The 18282-nt window shown below is 44.6% G+C and overlaps 2 protein-coding genes across 2 annotated transcripts; both read right to left on the bottom strand.

The window, feature by feature from the left end:
* Positions 1 to 10146: 10146 nt before the first annotated feature.
* LOC138766467 (olfactory receptor 8D1-like) lies at positions 10147 to 11118 on the bottom strand. The gene has a single exon (XM_069944058.1). It carries the CDS (start codon positions 11116 to 11118, stop codon positions 10147 to 10149), a length of 972 nt encoding a protein of 323 aa, XP_069800159.1.
* A 4304-nt stretch (positions 11119 to 15422) lies between these two features.
* Positions 15423 to 16364, bottom strand: LOC138766468 (olfactory receptor 5AR1-like). The gene has a single exon (XM_069944059.1). It carries the CDS (start codon positions 16362 to 16364, stop codon positions 15423 to 15425), a length of 942 nt encoding a protein of 313 aa, XP_069800160.1.
* Positions 16365 to 18282: the final 1918 nt, after the last annotated feature.

The raw sequence follows: 18282 nt of genomic DNA on the forward strand, positions 1-18282 counted from the left end.
TGAGGACTCTGCCCTCCGGTTCCAATTCCGGGCCGGGTTGAGCGACCGACTTATGCCTCCCATTGCATTGCTGTGTCTCTTGCAGAATGTTCCCCTGGGGAGGGAGAAATTCCTGAGTTCTTGTCTGATTATGTGGATGTTTGATGAAAGTGCAGTGGACGGATTGCCTCCCCACAGACCATGTTGTGTATCTTGATGATATTTAAATTTTTTCTCCCAATTGGTCCTCACACATCCTGCATGTCTGTACAGTCATGGAGCTTCTGAGAGCCAATAACCTTTGTGCAAAGCTGTCGAAATGCCAGTTTGGTATACAAGAAGTCTCATTTCTGGGGTACAAAATAACTTCAAACTCGTTTGGTATGGACCCCCTTAAGGTCATAGCCATTGACCCAATAACCTGAAGGCTCTGCAGAGGTTTTTGGGGTTTGCCAATTATTATAGAAAATTCATTAAGGGGTTTTTGCTTATAGCCAAACCCCTGACTGATTTAACCAGGAAGGGAGCGGATCTGGTAAACTGGACCCCAGACGCTATCAGGGCATTCAACAAACTAAGACAATGTTTCTCAGAGGCTCCAGTACAGGCACAACCGGACTTTGAGCGTCCTTTTATTGTGGAGGTGGACGCATCTGAGGTGGGGGTAGGAGCGGTCCTGTCTCAAGGGTCAGCTACTCTTACCAACCTCCGGCCCATTGCTTTCTTCTCTAGGAAATTCTCTAAGGCAGAGTGTAACTACGATATTGGGAACAGAGAGTTACTAGCCATAAAAATGGCATTCGACGAATGGAGACACTTCCTAGAGGGGGCAAAACATAAGGTGGTTGTGCTTACCGATCACAAAAAGCTAAACGTCTCGAACCAAGGCAGGCCAGATGGGCCCTGTTTTTTACTCGCTTCAACTTCGAGATCACCTATCGGCCTGGCTCCAAAAATGTCAAAGCTGATGCTTTGTCTCGCAGCTTTGACCTCCAGAGCACTCATAGGGACCAGCCCGATACTATTCTGAACCTTGGTGTAGTAGTGGCCGTCTTACAACCTGACCTGGTGACTTTGATTGCAGAGTCTAAGTCCCTTGCACCCCAGAATACTCCAGAAACTCTATTGTTTGTACCCCCAAACCTTCGTCTCCAGGTCTTGGAGGAGATTCATGGTTCGGTGTTGGCTGGTCACCTGGGGGTGGCAGGAACTAAGTATTTGCTCGCACGTCATTACTGGTGGCCTTCCTGGGCCCGAGACTTAAAGTCTTTTGTTGACGCTTGTGAGACCTGTGCTCGGTCTAAGGTTCCCCGTAGGCCACTTGAGAGTCTCTTACGTCCTCTGCCGGTGCCTACGAGACCTTGGACACACATTTCAATGGATTTTATCACTGACCTGCCGCTGTCTAAGGAAAAAACTGTAATTTGGGTTGTTGTGGATAGATTTTCTAAGATGTGCCATCTCATCCCTCTGTGTAAACTGCCTAATGCTCGCACCTAAGCTACATTGTTTGTTAATCACATTTTGCGCCTTCATGGTATCCCTGAAAATATTGTGTCTGTAGCAAAATTTTGGAGAGAGTTCTGTGGGTGGTTGGGAATCTCCTTGTCCTTCTCGTCGGCCTTCCACCCGCAGACGAATCGAATGGGCAGACCAAGAGTATCAACCAGTCTGTAGAGCAATTTCTGAGATGTTTTGTGGCTGATGCCCAAGACAAATGGAGGGACTTTATCTCTTTGGCAGAGTTTGTCTTAAACAATCAGGAACAACGTTCAATTAAAATGTCGCCGTTCTTTTGCAATTACGGTTTTAACCCTAGGTACTCTTCTACTCACTCCGCAGAGTTAGTTAACCCTTCGGCTGAAGCCTTGTTCACAAAACTGTGCACAGTTTGGGCCCAAGCTCACCAGAGCTTGGTTAAAGCCCAAGAGTTATATCAAAAACATGCTAATAAAAGACGCATATCTGGCCATCAATACGTACTGGGGGAAAAGGTCTGGCTCTCTACCAGGAATCTAAGGTTAAGAGTACAGTCTGCTAAACTAGCACCCAAATATATCGGTCCGTATACCATTGTGGAAATTATTAATCCTGTGACTTTTAGATTAAAACTGCCTGCATCACTTCGAATTCACAATGTGTTTCATAAGGCTCTCCTAAAAAAGTATGTTCCTCCAGTGTCTCCGTCATCTCCCCCTGCTCCACTCATCATCCAGGGTGAGTTGGAGTATGAGGTGGAGAAGATTCTGAATTCTCGTTGGGTACAAGGTTCATTGCAATATCTAGTCCACTGGAAGGGCTTTGGGCCAGAGGAACGAACGTGGGTTTCTGTCAAAGACATGCATGCTCCACGCTTGGTTTGGCGATACCATATACTAAATCCTTCCAAGCCTGGTCCATTGGATAAGGGTCCTGAGGCCCCTCGTAAGAGGGGGAGGGGGTTCTGTCAGGATTGTGCTGTAACCTGCTGTGAACTGAACCTGTTTTTGCTTCTGTGTGCCACACCCGCTTGCTTCTCAGCTATCTGGCAATGCGGATCAGTTAATCTGATTTTATAGGAGACTTGATCTTTCCAGCTGAGTAGGTCTTTAGACTGACAGGAATCTCTGACTATCTGGAACCTGGATATCTGAGCGCCGGTCCAATGGGGATTCGGACTGGGCTCTGGTTCAGTATAAATAGGAAGCTAAGACAGAGTTCCAGTGCTGGTTATTAGCTTAATACCCTGATCCCAGCTTCCCTTGTCTACTCCTGCGATCCCCACTCCTAATCCCTCTGTTTTGCTCGACTTGATACCTGACCTCCTGCCTGACTTTTTGACTACCCGTTTGCTTGCTGATTTTGTACTGCATTGCCTGTTTGGATTTTTGACCCGACTTGTTTGACTATTCTTTTGTGTTGTTTGTCCATCTTGTTCCGTGTGCACGTATTTAGCGCAGGGAACGTCAACATGGTTGTCCACGGCCGCCTAGGGCCGACTGAGGCAAGCAGGTAAGGACAGTGGGTGGGTTCAGACCTAGGGCCCACTGTCTTGTCGTGTCTGTACCTCCCTGTCCTGACAATATGGTTACCCTGAAGTTGCAGAGCGGTAAGCCAGTGAGATCAATCTGCTGCTTTATGACACACCAAGCTCAGCTACATCTGCTCACCACCACATGCACAAACAAAATCACATTACAAAATAATTGTCCGTCCACGGAGAAGCAGGCGGCGGGTTGTCCTTAGACATGTTTAACCCTTAGAGCAGTGATTTTCAACCAGTGTGCCGCGACACATGGTCAGGTGTGCTGCGGGGCAAGTTCCCCAAACTATGGTTCCCCTGTGTTTTGTTCCCTGGCGATGCGCAGCGATCAGTGGCGGATTATAATGTGGGCTGCTGTCCGCCTCACCTACTGGCCGCCTGTAGCACCCAGACGTGCTCCTCCTATCCAATCAGCGGAGATCGGGAGCGTAGTGCGCTGCGGAGGGATGTTATGCGCGCATCCAAGCAACGTGTGTGCTACGGCCCGCCGCAGCGCACCACGCTCCCAGTCTCTGCTGATTGGAGGAGCACGTCCGGGCCCTGCGGGCGGCCAGTAGGTGAGGCGGACAGCAGCGGCGACCATCTCGGAGGAGGTGAGGAGGAAGGGGGGGAGAGAAACCTGGGGATGGGGGAGAGAAACAGGAGAAAACAATGGGGGAGAGAAACCTGGGGATGGGGGAGAGAAACACAGGGATGGGGGAGAAACAGGGAGGGAGAGACAGGGAGAGACAGGGAGAGAAGCATGGGGAGAGAAACCTGGGGATGGGGGAGAGAAACAGGAGAAAACAATGGGGGAGAGAAACCTGGGGATGGGGGAGAGAAACATGGGGATGGGGGAGAGAAGCATGGGGATGGGGGAGTGCGATGCCCTGGCCCCTGGGGGCCACTTCCGCAGTGCTGGTGTTATGAGCGGGCAATGACCGGGGCAGCTGCAGGGGTTATACTTATCACGGTATAGGCCTGAGGGCAGCACAGCTGTAGGGCCGGTCTGTGGAATCTGCGGGTGATGATGGGCATGCGATTCTTCGCTGCACTCAGTCAGGGCACCAGTTAGTGGACACCAATGCCAGGGTTCAGTAACAGCGGTTTTATTATAGATGAGGTAACTAGTAGCAACAGTTCTGTCCGGATGCAACCGGGTACATAGCAGGCTTTGACAAATAAAGCAGGAGTGGTGCTGCATAGGCTGTGAGAATACGTGCCGGATGATGGGAGTAGGAGTATGAGAGGAATAGCGTTGCTGGGTGGATTAGCTTGAGAATAATACTTGCTGTGAATCCTTGTAGCGATGAGGAGAGATAACGGAATGACACCCAGATGAGAGAGAAGACTCTGGACACTTGAGCAGGCAGATACAGCCGAAGACTTGAATATAGCAGAGCACCTGATCCACACTTCTAGTGGTGAAGTGGGAGCTGCAGAGAAGAAGCCCAACTCCTCTGAGGCAGGAGAGGGACGACACACATCCTCCTTGCTTGGAAGCAGGGGGAAGACTAACTTGTTAGGAGGAAGTGGGAGGTCACATGGTTGCTCCTGGCCAGAGCTAGTCGGCCATTGGAGGAACCATGGTTACAGGTCACGTGATCAACAGCCTTGCATACCACTGTACAATGCAATAATACACAGGAATACATGAGAATACACATGAGAATGCACATTACCAGAGAATACTAGGGGAAAACCAGCAGCAATTGCAGTGCAAACACTTACCAGAACAGGCATTGACACAGCAAGAGAAATGGCCATAATAGGAGTAGTAGTCTGCATGTTCTGGGACACTGCAGGAGAAACAGGGGGGGAGAGACAGGGAGAGAAGCATGGGGGAGAGAAACCTGGGGATGGGGGAGAGAAACATAGGGATGGAGGAGAAACAGGGGAGAGAAGCAGGGGGGAGAGAAGTTTGGTGGAGAGAAGCAGGGGGGAGAGAAGTATGGTGGAGAGAAGCACAGGAGGGAAGCATGGGGGAGAGAAGCAGGGGGGCGAAGTATGGTGGAGAGAAGCACAGGAGAGAAGTATGGTGGAGAGAAGCAAAGGAGAGAAGTAGGGGGGAGAGAAGCACAGGGGGGAGAAGAAAACAGGCCCAGGTCTCACACTGAGTGAGTATAAATACATTTAGAATCTATATTAATAACTATATGTATAATATGTAATGTTTTATTGTCATTTTGTGCCATTTTGGTTGGTGGTGTGCCCCGGGATTTTTTAAGTATAAAAAGTGTGCCGCGGCTCAAAAAAGGTTGAAAATCACTGCTTTAGAGGACCGGGCCAATTTCAATTTTTGCGTTTTCGTTTTTTCCTCCTTGTGCTTAAAAGGCCATAGTACTTGCATTTTTTCACCTAGAAACCCACATGAGCCCTTATTGTTTGCGTCACTAATTGTACTTTGCAATGACAGGCTGAATTTTTTCATAAAGTACACTGTGGAACCAGGAAAAAATTCAAAGTGTGGTGAATTGAACCCCCCCCCCCCCCCGCATTTTGTTTATTTGGGGGGGTATTTGTTTTTCCACCATTCGCCCTGGGGTAAAACTGACTTGTTATATATGTTCCTCAAGTCGTTACGATTACAACGATATATAACATGTTTAACTTTCATTGTATCTGATGGCCCGTAAAAAATTCAAACCATTGTTAACAAATATATGTTCCTAAAAATCGCTCCATTCCCAGGCTTATAGCGCTTTTATCCTTTGGTCTATGGGGCTGTGTGAGGTGTCTTTGTTTGCGCCATGATCTGTTCTTTCTATCGGTACCTTGATTGCCCATATGTGACTTTTTGATCACTTTTTATTACAATTTTTGTGGATTTGATGTGACCAAAAATGCGCAATTTTGCACTTTGGGATTTTTTTGCGCTTACGCCATTTACCATGCGAGATCGGGAATGTGATCAATTAATAGTTTGGGCGATTACGCACACGGCGATACCAAACATGTTTGTTTATTTATTATTTATAACCTGGGAAAAGGGGGGTGATTCTGACTTTTATTAGGGGAGGGGGCTTTTTATTAATAATAACACTTTTATTTTTACTTTTACACTTCTACTAGAAGCCCCCCTGGGGTTAGGGTTATTCCCCCTGGGGTTAGGGTTATTCCCCCTGGGGGACTTCTAGTATAACCACACTGATCTCTCATTGAGATCTATGCTGCATAGATATGCAGCATAGATCGATAAGTTAAAGTCAGCAATCGGCGTTTGCTGATCGCTGGCTCTGTTACACAGGGAGATGTCTACATGTTTTGGCAGATAATCTCTCTGTGTATTAGGACCTTTAATCAAGTCAAGTGGTTGGGGACCACCCCTATGACTCGTCGTTGAGGCAGCATAAAAGTGATGAAATGTTTTCTATAAATTGTCCCTGTCAAAATTTTTGTTTGGTTAAGGTGTGGGTGTTTAAACCCCCACTGATCACCAGGTGAAGGTGTGAGGAGTGATCGGCTAAGCGTTTCTCTACCTGTTTTGATCATCACTCGATTAGAGGAGGTCTCTTCAAATCTTGAGAAACAGCAACAAACCCAGGACATCAAATTTTAGTTCCAATGCTTATAATATATTCACAATTTTGCTCCACGCAATATCTTTCTTACTGAAATGTGCCTAGAGAACACCCGTAAGTTCAGGGCGGTCTTCGGACTCCTGGAGGCTCCGTCATCGCACTGCAAATCAATGACTCTTAGTAACAAAATTGTGACTATATTGCAAACATTGGAACAAAAAATTTGGTGACCTGGATTTATTGCTATTTGTATGCAATAGTGCGGCTGATAGCGAACCCAGGGAGAACACAGCATCTTAAGTGTTTCTGTACGGTAGTTTTCTAATAACCTTGACTGTTACCTTGAGAAGTGTGCCAAACAAGAATACGGTATAGAGATATACAAGCCATGCATTGATCCACTGTGACAGCCCAATAGACTTACATTATTAGTCCGTACCATCAGTACGAAAACACTGAGCTGGGAGAGGATGAGCTACAGACTTTGCAGACTTTTTCAGACCCCAACTGATTCAAACTTTTGCCGCAGTCCAGCAAAATTCACAATGGAAGTCTATGGGAAATTATTGATGTTCTGAGCTGCCGGCCATTGGAATTGGATCGTGCTGCAACAATCTTTCATCGCAAATATAAGAGCGTGTGTCATCAGTGAAATCCCCTCTGAGCAATAACTTTTGACATGAGCTGCTTCAGCTGCTGGTTGTATATTATATTTTTTAACTTCTTTGGAGTGCTGGAGCCTTCACTATGTTTACTTTTCTGACTATAAGGCAGAGGGGGCATGGATTAGGCTCAGGGAGTGTTAATAAAAAGCACAGTCAAATAGGTGGTGGGGAGGAGAGGGAGGCGGTGTTTGGGGGGGGGGTGTCAAAAATATCTATAATATAGTATTATCTATATCTATAATACTATACAGTATATATATAAAATGATATAGTATATACAATAAATTATTTTTGGAGGGATTTACCCCACTATACTACACTATATGGCTATGTTCAGCACAGAACTTTTTATGAAAAGAACGGCTGTTGCTTTCGATTAAAACAAAGGGGATTCTTTTCATAAAGCAATGATTTGCATTGAAGTCAATGCAAACAACGGCCGTTGTTTCACGCAATGTATTAAACAACAGCCGTTGTTTAGCTACGACCGTCGAAATATTGTTCATATGTCATTTATTTTTGTCCATTGTCCATAGACTGTAATTTTTTATTTAAATCAATGGCCGTTGTTTTGCATGCCAAATAATGGCTGTTGTTTATACGTAGTGAGAACATAAGTGTAATGTTCTGTTTTATTACAGCACCTGCAAGGTGGTGGACTGAAGTACCCAACAGAGGTAAAGGCCTCTTGGGCTGCCGACCACCAATGAAGATGTACTTCAGGCCCAGTACTAGCTAGGAGATGGGTGTGGTGGTGCCGGTTCACTGCTCCGCCACGCTGAGAGGAAGGAGCCTGGCAAAGCCTGGTAAACTTATATTTACTACACATAAAAACAATACAAATAATATCAGAAATAATTGTAGGCCACTTTACTATAGTTAAGTTGTGTTCCCCATACCTTCATATCTGCGATAAGTTAGGGTGGTATGGCGCAGATGTCCATACAAATACAGTGTTACCTTGGTTTAAGAGTAACTTGGTTTAAGAGCGTTTTGGATTAAGAGCTCACAGTTTTTAAAAATTGTGACTTGGTTTAACCCTTTAAGGACATGGCCCATTTTCGTTTTTACGTTTTCGGTTTTTCCTCCTTGTGTTTAAAAGGTCATAGCACTTGCATTTTTCCACCTAGCGACCCACATGAGCCCTTATTTTTTGCGTCACTAATTGTACTTTGCAATTACAGGCTGAATTTTTGCATAAAGTACACTGCGAAACCAGGAAAAAATTCAAAGTGTGGTGAAATTGAAAAAAAAAACGCATTTCTTTTATTTGGGGGAAATGTGTTTTTACGCCATTCGCCCTGGGGTAAAACTGACTTGTTATGCATGTTCCTCAAGTCGTTACGATTAAAACGATATATAACATGTATAACTTATATTGTATCTGATGGCCTGTAAAAAATTCAAACCGTTGTTAACCAATATACGTTCCTTAAAATCGCTCCATTCCCAGGCTTATAGCGCTTTTATCCTTTGGTCTATGGGGCTGTGCGAGGTGTCATTTTTTGCGCCATGATGTGATCTTTCTATCGGTACCTTGATTGCGCATATACGACTTTTTGATCGCTTTATATTACATTTTTTCTGGATTTGATGCGACCAAAAATGCGCAATTTTGCACTTTGGGATTTTTTTGCGCTGACGCCGTTTACCGTACGAGAATCGGTAATCGGAGGCAGCTGTCAACTTTGACAGCTGCCTCCGATTAGCTAATTAGCGGGCACGGCGATCCGACCGTGCCCGCTAATAGCAGCGGTCCCGGGCTACTCGCGGCACCCGGGATCGCGGCACTTCAAAGCGGGGCCGCCGCGCGGCCCCGCTTTGAAGTGCAAGTGAGGACATATGACGTAGGGGTACGTCATATGTCCTTAAGAGGTTAAGAGCATTGCTTTGGTTTAAGAGCTCCCTGGACTGGGTGGGAGCGCGAATGGGGGAGGGGCATGGTCTGCATAGCGGGGTCTACAGCCCTGTACTCTGACCCAGGAAGTCTCCCTCACCTTCCAAATCATAGCAGATCCACTCTAGGCTGGGGCTTGCATCAGGGGACAGGACTGGGGTAATCTCTTCATAGCTGTAACCCCTCTCTCCCTGGACAGAGTGCTGTTATACTGCGCTCGCATCTGCCCTGCTCATTTCTTCAGGCTCCCTGCAATCTCTGTCAGCCCTTGTGTTTCCCATCCTCCTCATTACTGTACAGTAACTTATAATATTACATATTCTGCTGTTTCTGAATGTTTGTTTCATTAGATTTACCTGTTATTCAGAATAATAAATCATTATTTTTAAGGGTGTGGAACCAATTGTTTGCATTTCTATGATTTCTTAAGGGGAATTTTGCTTTGGTTTAAGAGCGGATTTGGATTACAAGCACGGTCCCGGAACGAATTATGCTCGTAATCCAAGGCACCACTGTATATGAGAGACATTGAAGCAGCCAAATACTCTTACTTAAGGTGCCCCATTCAATTCAATGACCCGAATAGAGGAAGCTAATGACTTTATTTGGGTAATTTTCGAGGCACATATGAGTTTTGGTTCGAACTGAAATTGTGGTTTGCCATGCCTTTTAGTCCCACAAAAAACTCTTAGGGTATGCTCACACTGAGACATGTCAAATTTTTGAGTGGAGGCGCTCAAGCCCTCCCATAGAGGCACTATGGGACACTGAGGCAGACGGGATTCCACGACGGAGAGCTCCGCCGCAGAATTCAGCCGCTTTTACTCAGTGTGAACATACCATAACGCTCAGAAAATGACTCCCGCACCGATCCATGCACACATACTGTATGTTGACGGTTTTTTAGATTCTGATGATGTATCCGTGCCTCGAAGGCTTAAATTGTAATGTGAATGAGACCTTAATGACCTTATGTACTTGTTCCTGTAGTGACAATACCATTTTTTCGGGTCATGTTCCTCCTGTGCTTGTAGAAAATAGTCAAAATTACCAGAAGTAATGATGTCAGTTCATTTCCTCCAGTCAACCTGCTACTTTTTTATTTTTTCCCTCTTCTACACTCGTCCTAAACCAACATAACCTTCTCTTTATCGCCGCTATAACATCCTTGTTTTTTAAGCTGTAGATCAGGGGGTTTAATATGGGGACTGCAGCCGTATTAAACAATGAGTAGAGTTTATTGGATCCCAATCTGACTGATGAAATGGGTCGGAAATATTGGTAAGACAGAGTGCCATAGAGAAGGGAGACCACTGTAAGGTGCGAGGAACACGTGTAGAAAGCTTTACGTCTGCCGTTACTTGACCGTATCCTCAGTATGGTTCTAATGATAAAAGCGTAGGATATGAAAGTGAGGACAAATGGGGTACAAGTGGCAAATAATAATCCTTGTAGGAATATGTAGAGTTGTAAAATGGTGGTGTCATTACAAGTGAGCTTCATGATGGGCATGATATCACAGAAGAAATGGTTGGCTTCCATTGAGGTGTAACAGGTAAATGATGATATTTCAAAGGTTGGTGATATCATATTTATGAAACCCATGACCCAACTAGCACTGGCCAGAAGAGAACAGACCTTGTTGTTCATGATCTGATTGTATCTCAGAGGGTTGTAGATCGCAACATATCGGTCGTAACTCATGGTGGTCAGAATCAACAACTCATCACAAGTGAAGGCGGAAAAAGAATACATTTGGGCAAAACAGCTGCCGAATGAGACTCTTCGATCTCCTGATAGATATGCAACCAGAACTTTATGTAAAACTACAGTAGAACAGGACATGTCCATCACTGACAAGTTCCCCAGGAAGAAGTACATGGGGGTGTGGAGATGATGATCCAGGGTGACCAACACAACAATGGTGATGTTACCTCCAAGAGTGATGAGATAAATGAGCAGGACCAGGAGAAATATTGGAAGTTGTAGCTTCTGGATGGTGGATATACCTATAATGATAAAGTATGTCTCCATGGAGTTGTTGCTTGGCTCCATCCTAATAAATACATATTTTAGTTAAAGTAATTTGTTTTATATATAATGTTATATTATGTAGTGTATAGCTATTTGGATAGTGTAGTTTGGAAGTAATCAGGACCTCCAGGGCGCTGAAAGTTAGGGGGGCACCAGCAGCAATACAAATCCCCCAGTACTCTTAATCACCTCCCCCCTCCCGGTCTCAGTTCCCAGCCCCTCTGGACCTTTAGATTGCATGTACTGATCTATGCTATGCCATAGCATAGCATAGATCAGTGTTATTGGCGATCTATGTATAGAGCATGCATGAGAGCAGACTCTATACACAGATCACCGAACCGACAGGACAGAGGTAAGAAGCTCACCCCGCGCCCATTGGTACAAAAGACTGGGACCCCCACAGCATGGATGTGGGGGTCCCGATTACTCAGTGACAGATGCTTGTTCTGTCACTGAGTACCTTAAACGCCGCGATTGCTATAGATTGCGGCGTTTAAGGGGTTAATGAGTCTCAGCTGTGGGATCGCAGCTGCCTCTCATTATCTCCGGCCCCGAACACACTGATGCGTGCAGGACCGCTCTCACTGCAGCAGTCCCGCACACATCTGTAACCCCCTGAAATAAGGAACATATATACACATTTCTACTACAGGGGGTATGTGCAGTAGGAACTTATATGTACAGATGACTGACGGGAAGGGGTTAAAGAAGTCCTATGGACACTAAAATCGACAGGCAGGCAGGGGGGTGAGAGAAAATAATAAACAAGTAAACTCACTAAACTTCCCCTTTAAGTGATTGAAGTGGCGGTGCTGGACAGAGCACAAAAACAATAGGTGACTAGTATACCGTAGCTTATTATATTTACACAGTAACAGAGTATAAAGAAAATTTGGCCAACATCTTTACCACCCTTTTAAAGGGGTTATCCAGCGCTACAAAAACATGGCCACTTTTCCCCCTACTCTTGTCTCCAGTTCAGGTGTGGTTTGCAATTAAGCTCCATTTACTTCAATGGAACTGCGTTTCAAAACCCCACCCAAACTGGAGACAACAGAAGGGGGAAAGTGGCCATGGTTTTTTAACGCTGGATAATCCCTTTAATGCTTCATTATAAGAAAATGTGAATTAGGATGGTTGGTATTCTTTCTATAGGGAATTTTTTAGGTTATAGTAATTCTGTCTCTGTGGAGCCTTTACACACAGATCAAATCCTGGCTGATAAATTTTGACATAAGAAATAAATGTGGATCCAGTTTGCTAAAATGCAAGTGAAATTAATGTAAGTAAAAACTAATCCCAGTAAATCCCTACAGCACCGGACAATGAAGGTCCTATGGGGTCCATGTTCCTTGGCCAAGTGTATTCAAATTATTTCAGTGTATTTAAGGGTTAAGGGTTCATAATAGCACCCGTCATTGTCAGTACATGGCAGATCATAGGAGGAATCTTATCTTACCTGGCCACAGGCATGGGAAGGAGCCAGTGGGAAGGAGTTAGTAAGGACGCTGCACATATATATCCTTGGTTCTGAATAAGTATATTAATAGTTTATCATATGTTGGGAAATAAATCCTTAGAGGGAGTTGAACTTTGTGTAACTAGTTTTTTTTATCTTAACTTTTATCAATAAACTTTTTCATAAATTCATCTGAGTTTCCTATTCACTGTATGGCTACAATAATATGTTTTTTTAGGAGTCTTCCTTAAAAGATAAAGTTGGTCTTAAAGGGTTTGTCATTGGTTGGGCAGAATTTAAAAATAGTGACCTTTGTTTTAAAGGGGTACTCTAGCAAAAATCTTTTTTTTTTTTTTTTCAAATCAACAGTCTTCAGAAAGTTAGATAGATTTTTAATTTAATTCTATTTAAAAATCTCCATTCTTCCAGTACTTATCAGCTGCTGTATGTCCTGCAGGAAGTGGTGTTTTCTTTTCAGTCTGACACAGTGCTCTCTGCTGCCACCTCTGTCCATGTCAGGAGCAAATCCTTATAGTAAACCTCTCCTACTCTGGACAGTTCCTGTCTCAGACAGAGGTGGCAGCAGAGAGAACTGTGTCAGATTGAAAAGAAAACACCACTTCCTGCAGAACAAACAGCAGCTGATAAGTACTGAAAGACTAGAGATTTATTTTTAAATAGAAGTCATTTAAAAATCTATATAGCTTTATTAAACCAGTTGATTTTAAAGAAATTTTTCGCTGGAGTTAATATTAGTTAATAGTCATGACCAGGGTATTGACAAGGCCATACGGACATTGCCAATACTTATCTCCCCCACTCTCCCTCCCACTCAAAGTTCCACACAAACACCACGCTTTGGATTCCAATGGCCACAGCAGCCGTTTATTAATAAAATAACATCCTGTTATAATATCCATAAAACATTTAACTCTTCAAACATCACAGATATAATTTACAGGGCGGTCCTCGAGGCCTAAAACTCAGGCACAGGATTTGTCTCTAGTCGAAGAGCCATTTGACTCAGAGGCACCAAACTAAACACCTGTGTAAGGACCACTAAATCCCCTTCCATGGAGGCCATATGGGAGGGAGGCTCTACTAGGCATTGCTCCCTCCTAGCCAGAATCCTGCTCCACACTGATGAGGGGCAACACCCTGAAACAGCTGTATGTGGATGGTTACCTGGCCTTGGTTCTTCCCTTGTCATTACATTGACTTATAGGGCCACTTAATATGGTGCTTTTGGTGGTTTCCCTACAGGAGCCACCCCTTGGCTGGGTCCTTCCCAGAGGGATATCTGGCTAGTCCTGTGTTTTGAGACTCTTCAATGAGGCTCCACGGGTTCTTCTTTTGCAGAACCACTACAAGGCTCCCTCCCACCACATCCATGTCCAGTTCGCTGACTCCAACCTCGAGGACCCCTACTGCCACACAGCTGCCGTGACAAGCAGTAAAGGAAAACACATCCCTTTCCTAGCTGCCGGGCCGAGCCACAATTCCACTATAAAAGAAAAAACAACCCTCCACCCCCAACAATGGGCAACTTCTTGGCCAGGCTGCTGTGGGTGCGGGGGACATGTCGGTAGTTTATACTTGTCCTGTTCCCCGCTGCTGCTGGATCCTGGGCTGCCCACTCTGCACAGATATCTGTGTTATCCAATGATGCTGCACTCCCATAGAAAACAGCCACTCAGTATAGAGTCTATCCTGAGCAACCATTTCCTGCTGGAGGGTAACATCATCGTATGTTATGACAACACAGGCGGCGGTGCTGAGGGGGCAGCCCAGGCTCCGGCAGGGAACAGGACAGGTAAGTATACATTACTGACATGTCCCCGGCAGCCTAGCCAAGTATTGATTTTCCCCTGACAACCTTTTTAATGCACAAGTAATAATATGCAATATATTGAGTTTACCAGAGGTAAATTATCTACGGCAATTGATTTCTTGGAAAGTACACAACCTAACTTCTTTCTTTACAACTTGGTAGGTCTTCTTCAGGAATGGTCACACTGGGACATGTCAAAGGCTTTGATCACTTGCAGGACAGATCAGGAGAATAATGTGAAGAGTCACACATTAATACACTGGAGGTCATAGGAAAAGCACAGCGAAAAAGACAAGTGATATACAGAAATAGCGTTAGTATTGGGAGGGAAATGTGTAATATCATCAGAAAAGGGTAGAATGTAAAGTCTTTTGTTGGGAAGTGGGTTAAAGGGGTTGTTCACCATTTTTTTTTCTTTCAAATTAACTAGTCCCAGCAAGTACCAGAGATTTGTAATTTACCTCTATTTTAAAATCTCCAGTCTTCCAGTACTTATGAGCTGCTGTATGTCCTGCAGGAAGTGGTGTATTTTTCCAGTCTTACACAGTGCTCTCTGCTGCCACCTCTGTCCATGTCAGGAACTGCAAAGAGCAGAAAAGGTTTTCTAAAGGGATTTGCTACTGTTCTGGACAGTTCCTGTCATGGACAGAGGTGGTAGCAGAGAGCACTGTGTCAGACTGGAAAGAATACACCACATCCTGCATGACACACAGCAGCTGATAAGTACTGGAAGACTGGAGATTTTAAAATAGAAATAAATTACAAATCTATATGACTTTCTGAAACCATGTTTTAGAAAATTCATGTCAGAGCAGTTGCAAAATCACCGTAGAAAACTTCTCCTGCTCTCCAGACTGGAAAGAATACAGCACTTCCTGCAGGACATACAACAGCTGAAAAGTACTGGATGACTTGAGTTTTTTTTATGGAAGTAAATTACAAATCTCTGGCACTTTCTGGGACCAGTTCATCTGAAAGAACTTTTTTTGTGTGAACTTCCCCTTTAAGTGGTAGTCGAATTGTAAAATCCTTTCAAATTGGTAGTAAAGAAAATCTCATCCTCCTCCTAAAGGCAGCCTTGATGTCTTTATTTCTTAAGCTATAAATCAATGGGTTTAATATGGGTAAGGCTGCGGTGTTAAACAGAGATATCAGCTTGTTAGAGTCTAGGTTGACCATGGAATGGGGCCTCATGTACTGAACAGCGAGGGTGGTGTAGAGAAGAACGACAACCGTGAGGTGTGAGGAACATGTGTAGAAGGCCTTACGTCTACCAGTGGTGGAGCGGATCTTCAGTATTGTGACAATAATGAAGACGTAGGAAACAAAAGTCATGAGAAAAGGACAAAAAGCTGAAATAAGAACTCCTACAGTGAGGATGTAAAGGTCCAGAAAATGGGTATCACTGCAAGACATCTTCAGCACTGGCATTATATCACAGAAAAAGTGGTTGACTATGTTTGACTCGTAGCAAGAGAAGTGGAGTAATTCCAAAAAAATTGGGATACTTTCCACCGTGCCCATCACCCAGCATATGGCGGCTAGTAGTGTACATATTCTACCATTCATGATCATGTGATAATGCAAAGGATTACATATGGCCATATATCGGTCGTAACTCATTGCGGCCAAGATGAGAAGCTCCCCGCACGTCAACGACAAAAAGACGAGGATCTGTACCATGCATCTGAGCACCGACACGGTGTTATCTCCTGACAAGAAAGATAGAAGAATGTTACTCAGATTGTTCGTGGAGCAAGTGATGTCTACAATGGATAGGTTACATAAGAAGAAGTACATCGGGGTGTGGAGCTGAGGGTCCAGGCAGACCAGGAGAAGAAGAGTCAAGTTGCCACCAAAAGTGAGAAGATAAATAAGAAGAACCATAAGAAAAGTGATGGTGTGTATCATAGGGACGTCAGAGATCCCAGAGATAATGAAATATCTAACCACACTTGTATTTGGGTGGTCCATTGCTTACATGTGAAATATTAAGGTTTGGAATACAAAAATTTATACTAATTTTTTTATTGAAATAATAATAAAAATTACATTTTTCAGAAGAAATTAAATTTTGAAATCTAAAAGGAAAATAGTGTAGCTGGTACTCGCTGTTATACATCTCTAACTCCTCTAACACCCCCACTGAAGTCAAGCGTTAAATACAAGCAGACTATCCTGAGAGAGGTTCCCTTGGGCGAGGAATACCCAGAAGTGTACATTTTAATGTAATCAAAATATAGACAAAGTCTTTTTCAGAAATCATTTAATTATTAAATTTTAAAGATAAGGTTCACAATGGAAATTTTAGTAAGAGACTTAAAGTGACACTGTCACCCCATTTTTGCGTTATGACTTCTCTACACAGGTGTAAAGGATAAATTTTGCAGTTTTCATACCTTATTTTATATCATACGTCATGGTGCTTAATCCAGTAAAAAGTGATCTTTAAGCATCTGTGGATTGTGATACCTGGGCGGGGCTTCACATCCGCAGTGCCACATAGCTCCACCCACATCACCTCCATGACATCATCACCGCATAGGCCTCGTCTCTTCAGGAGCCACTGGTGTGGGCCAGAGGGGGGGGGCTTGACCTTTCGGCCCACCAGCTCCAATGGCCACTATAGGGGCAGGCCTATGTGTGATGATGTCACAGAGGGGTGGGGCATACGGTGGCGATGTGGATGGGGCTAAGTGGCGCTGTTGCTGTGAAGCCCCACCCAGGTAGCACAATCCTCAGATGATAAAAGATCGCTTTTTACTGGAACAAGCACCATGATGTCTGATATAAAATAAGGTGTGAAAATTGCAACATTTACCCTTTACACCTGTGTAGAGATGTCATAATGCAAAAAGGGGGTGACAGTGTCACTTTTAGGCTATGTTCAGACTACGTAAAACTATGGCCGTAGTCCGAACCGCAAACACACACACACGCTCTTTCACACACAGACTCTCACACGCGCGCACACACACACACACACAATGCTCTCTCACACATAGACTCTCACACACACTCTATCTCACGCACACACACACACACACACACACGCTCTTTCACACACAGACTCTCACACGCACACACACAGTGCTCTCTCACACATAGACTCTCACACACACTCTATCTCATGCGCACACAGGGCCGGCATTAGGGGGGGCAAAGAGGGCAGTTGCCCAGGGCCCCCATCCCCCAGGGGCCCCCTGCCACAGTTACATTATGTGTCAGAGGCTGGACCGCACAGACAGCGCCCTGCTATCAGGGGTCACACAGAGGCTGCAGGACGCTCTGCTCCCAGAGTGTAGCTCCCCCTCCCCCTCTTACTGCATCATGTGACCTGCCACCTGTACCATGTAACCTGTCTCTGTCCTCCTGGTGAGACTGCTGTAATGTACCAGCAGTCGGGACGATGAAGGAGAGGGCTGCAGTGAGCGGATCCCTGCCTGCTGTTGCTGCCATGGACAAGGACCACCCAGCAAGCTGCTAGAGGGGGTGAGTATACTGTAGTGTAATGTGTATGAATGTAGGTGTATAATGCATGAATGTAGTGTGTGTTACATGTCATGTGTAGAGTGTATGGACTGGATGGTTTAGATTTGTATAATGTGTTTTTATGGATGTGTTAGTATGCGTGTGTGTGTGTGTGTATATATATATATATATATATATATATATATATATATATATATACACACACATGGCGGTGAGAACACATGGAACCATTCAAACACAGGTAGCATATGGACCACCCAACAACTTAGCCTGACACCACTGACCCAGACCAAGATGGACAATGCAATCATCCAATTAAAATAGCCGGATTATGGCTAGATTTAGCCTCACACCCTCATGCAGACAAGGATGCTAATTTGAATTTGATTTTGAATTTGAC

This window comes from Dendropsophus ebraccatus, chromosome 10 (genome assembly GCF_027789765.1).
Source record: "Dendropsophus ebraccatus isolate aDenEbr1 chromosome 10, aDenEbr1.pat, whole genome shotgun sequence".
In the NCBI taxonomy this organism is placed as follows: Eukaryota; Metazoa; Chordata; class Amphibia; order Anura; family Hylidae; genus Dendropsophus; species Dendropsophus ebraccatus.

Bases quoted from the DNA above. Each gene is read 5' to 3' on its own strand.
- LOC138766467 (XM_069944058.1), bottom strand. From the start codon at position 11,118: ATGGAGCCAAGCAACAACTCCATGGAGACATACTTTATCATTATAGGT.
- LOC138766468 (XM_069944059.1), bottom strand. From the start codon at position 16,364: ATGGACCACCCAAATACAAGTGTGGTTAGATATTTCATTATCTCTGGG.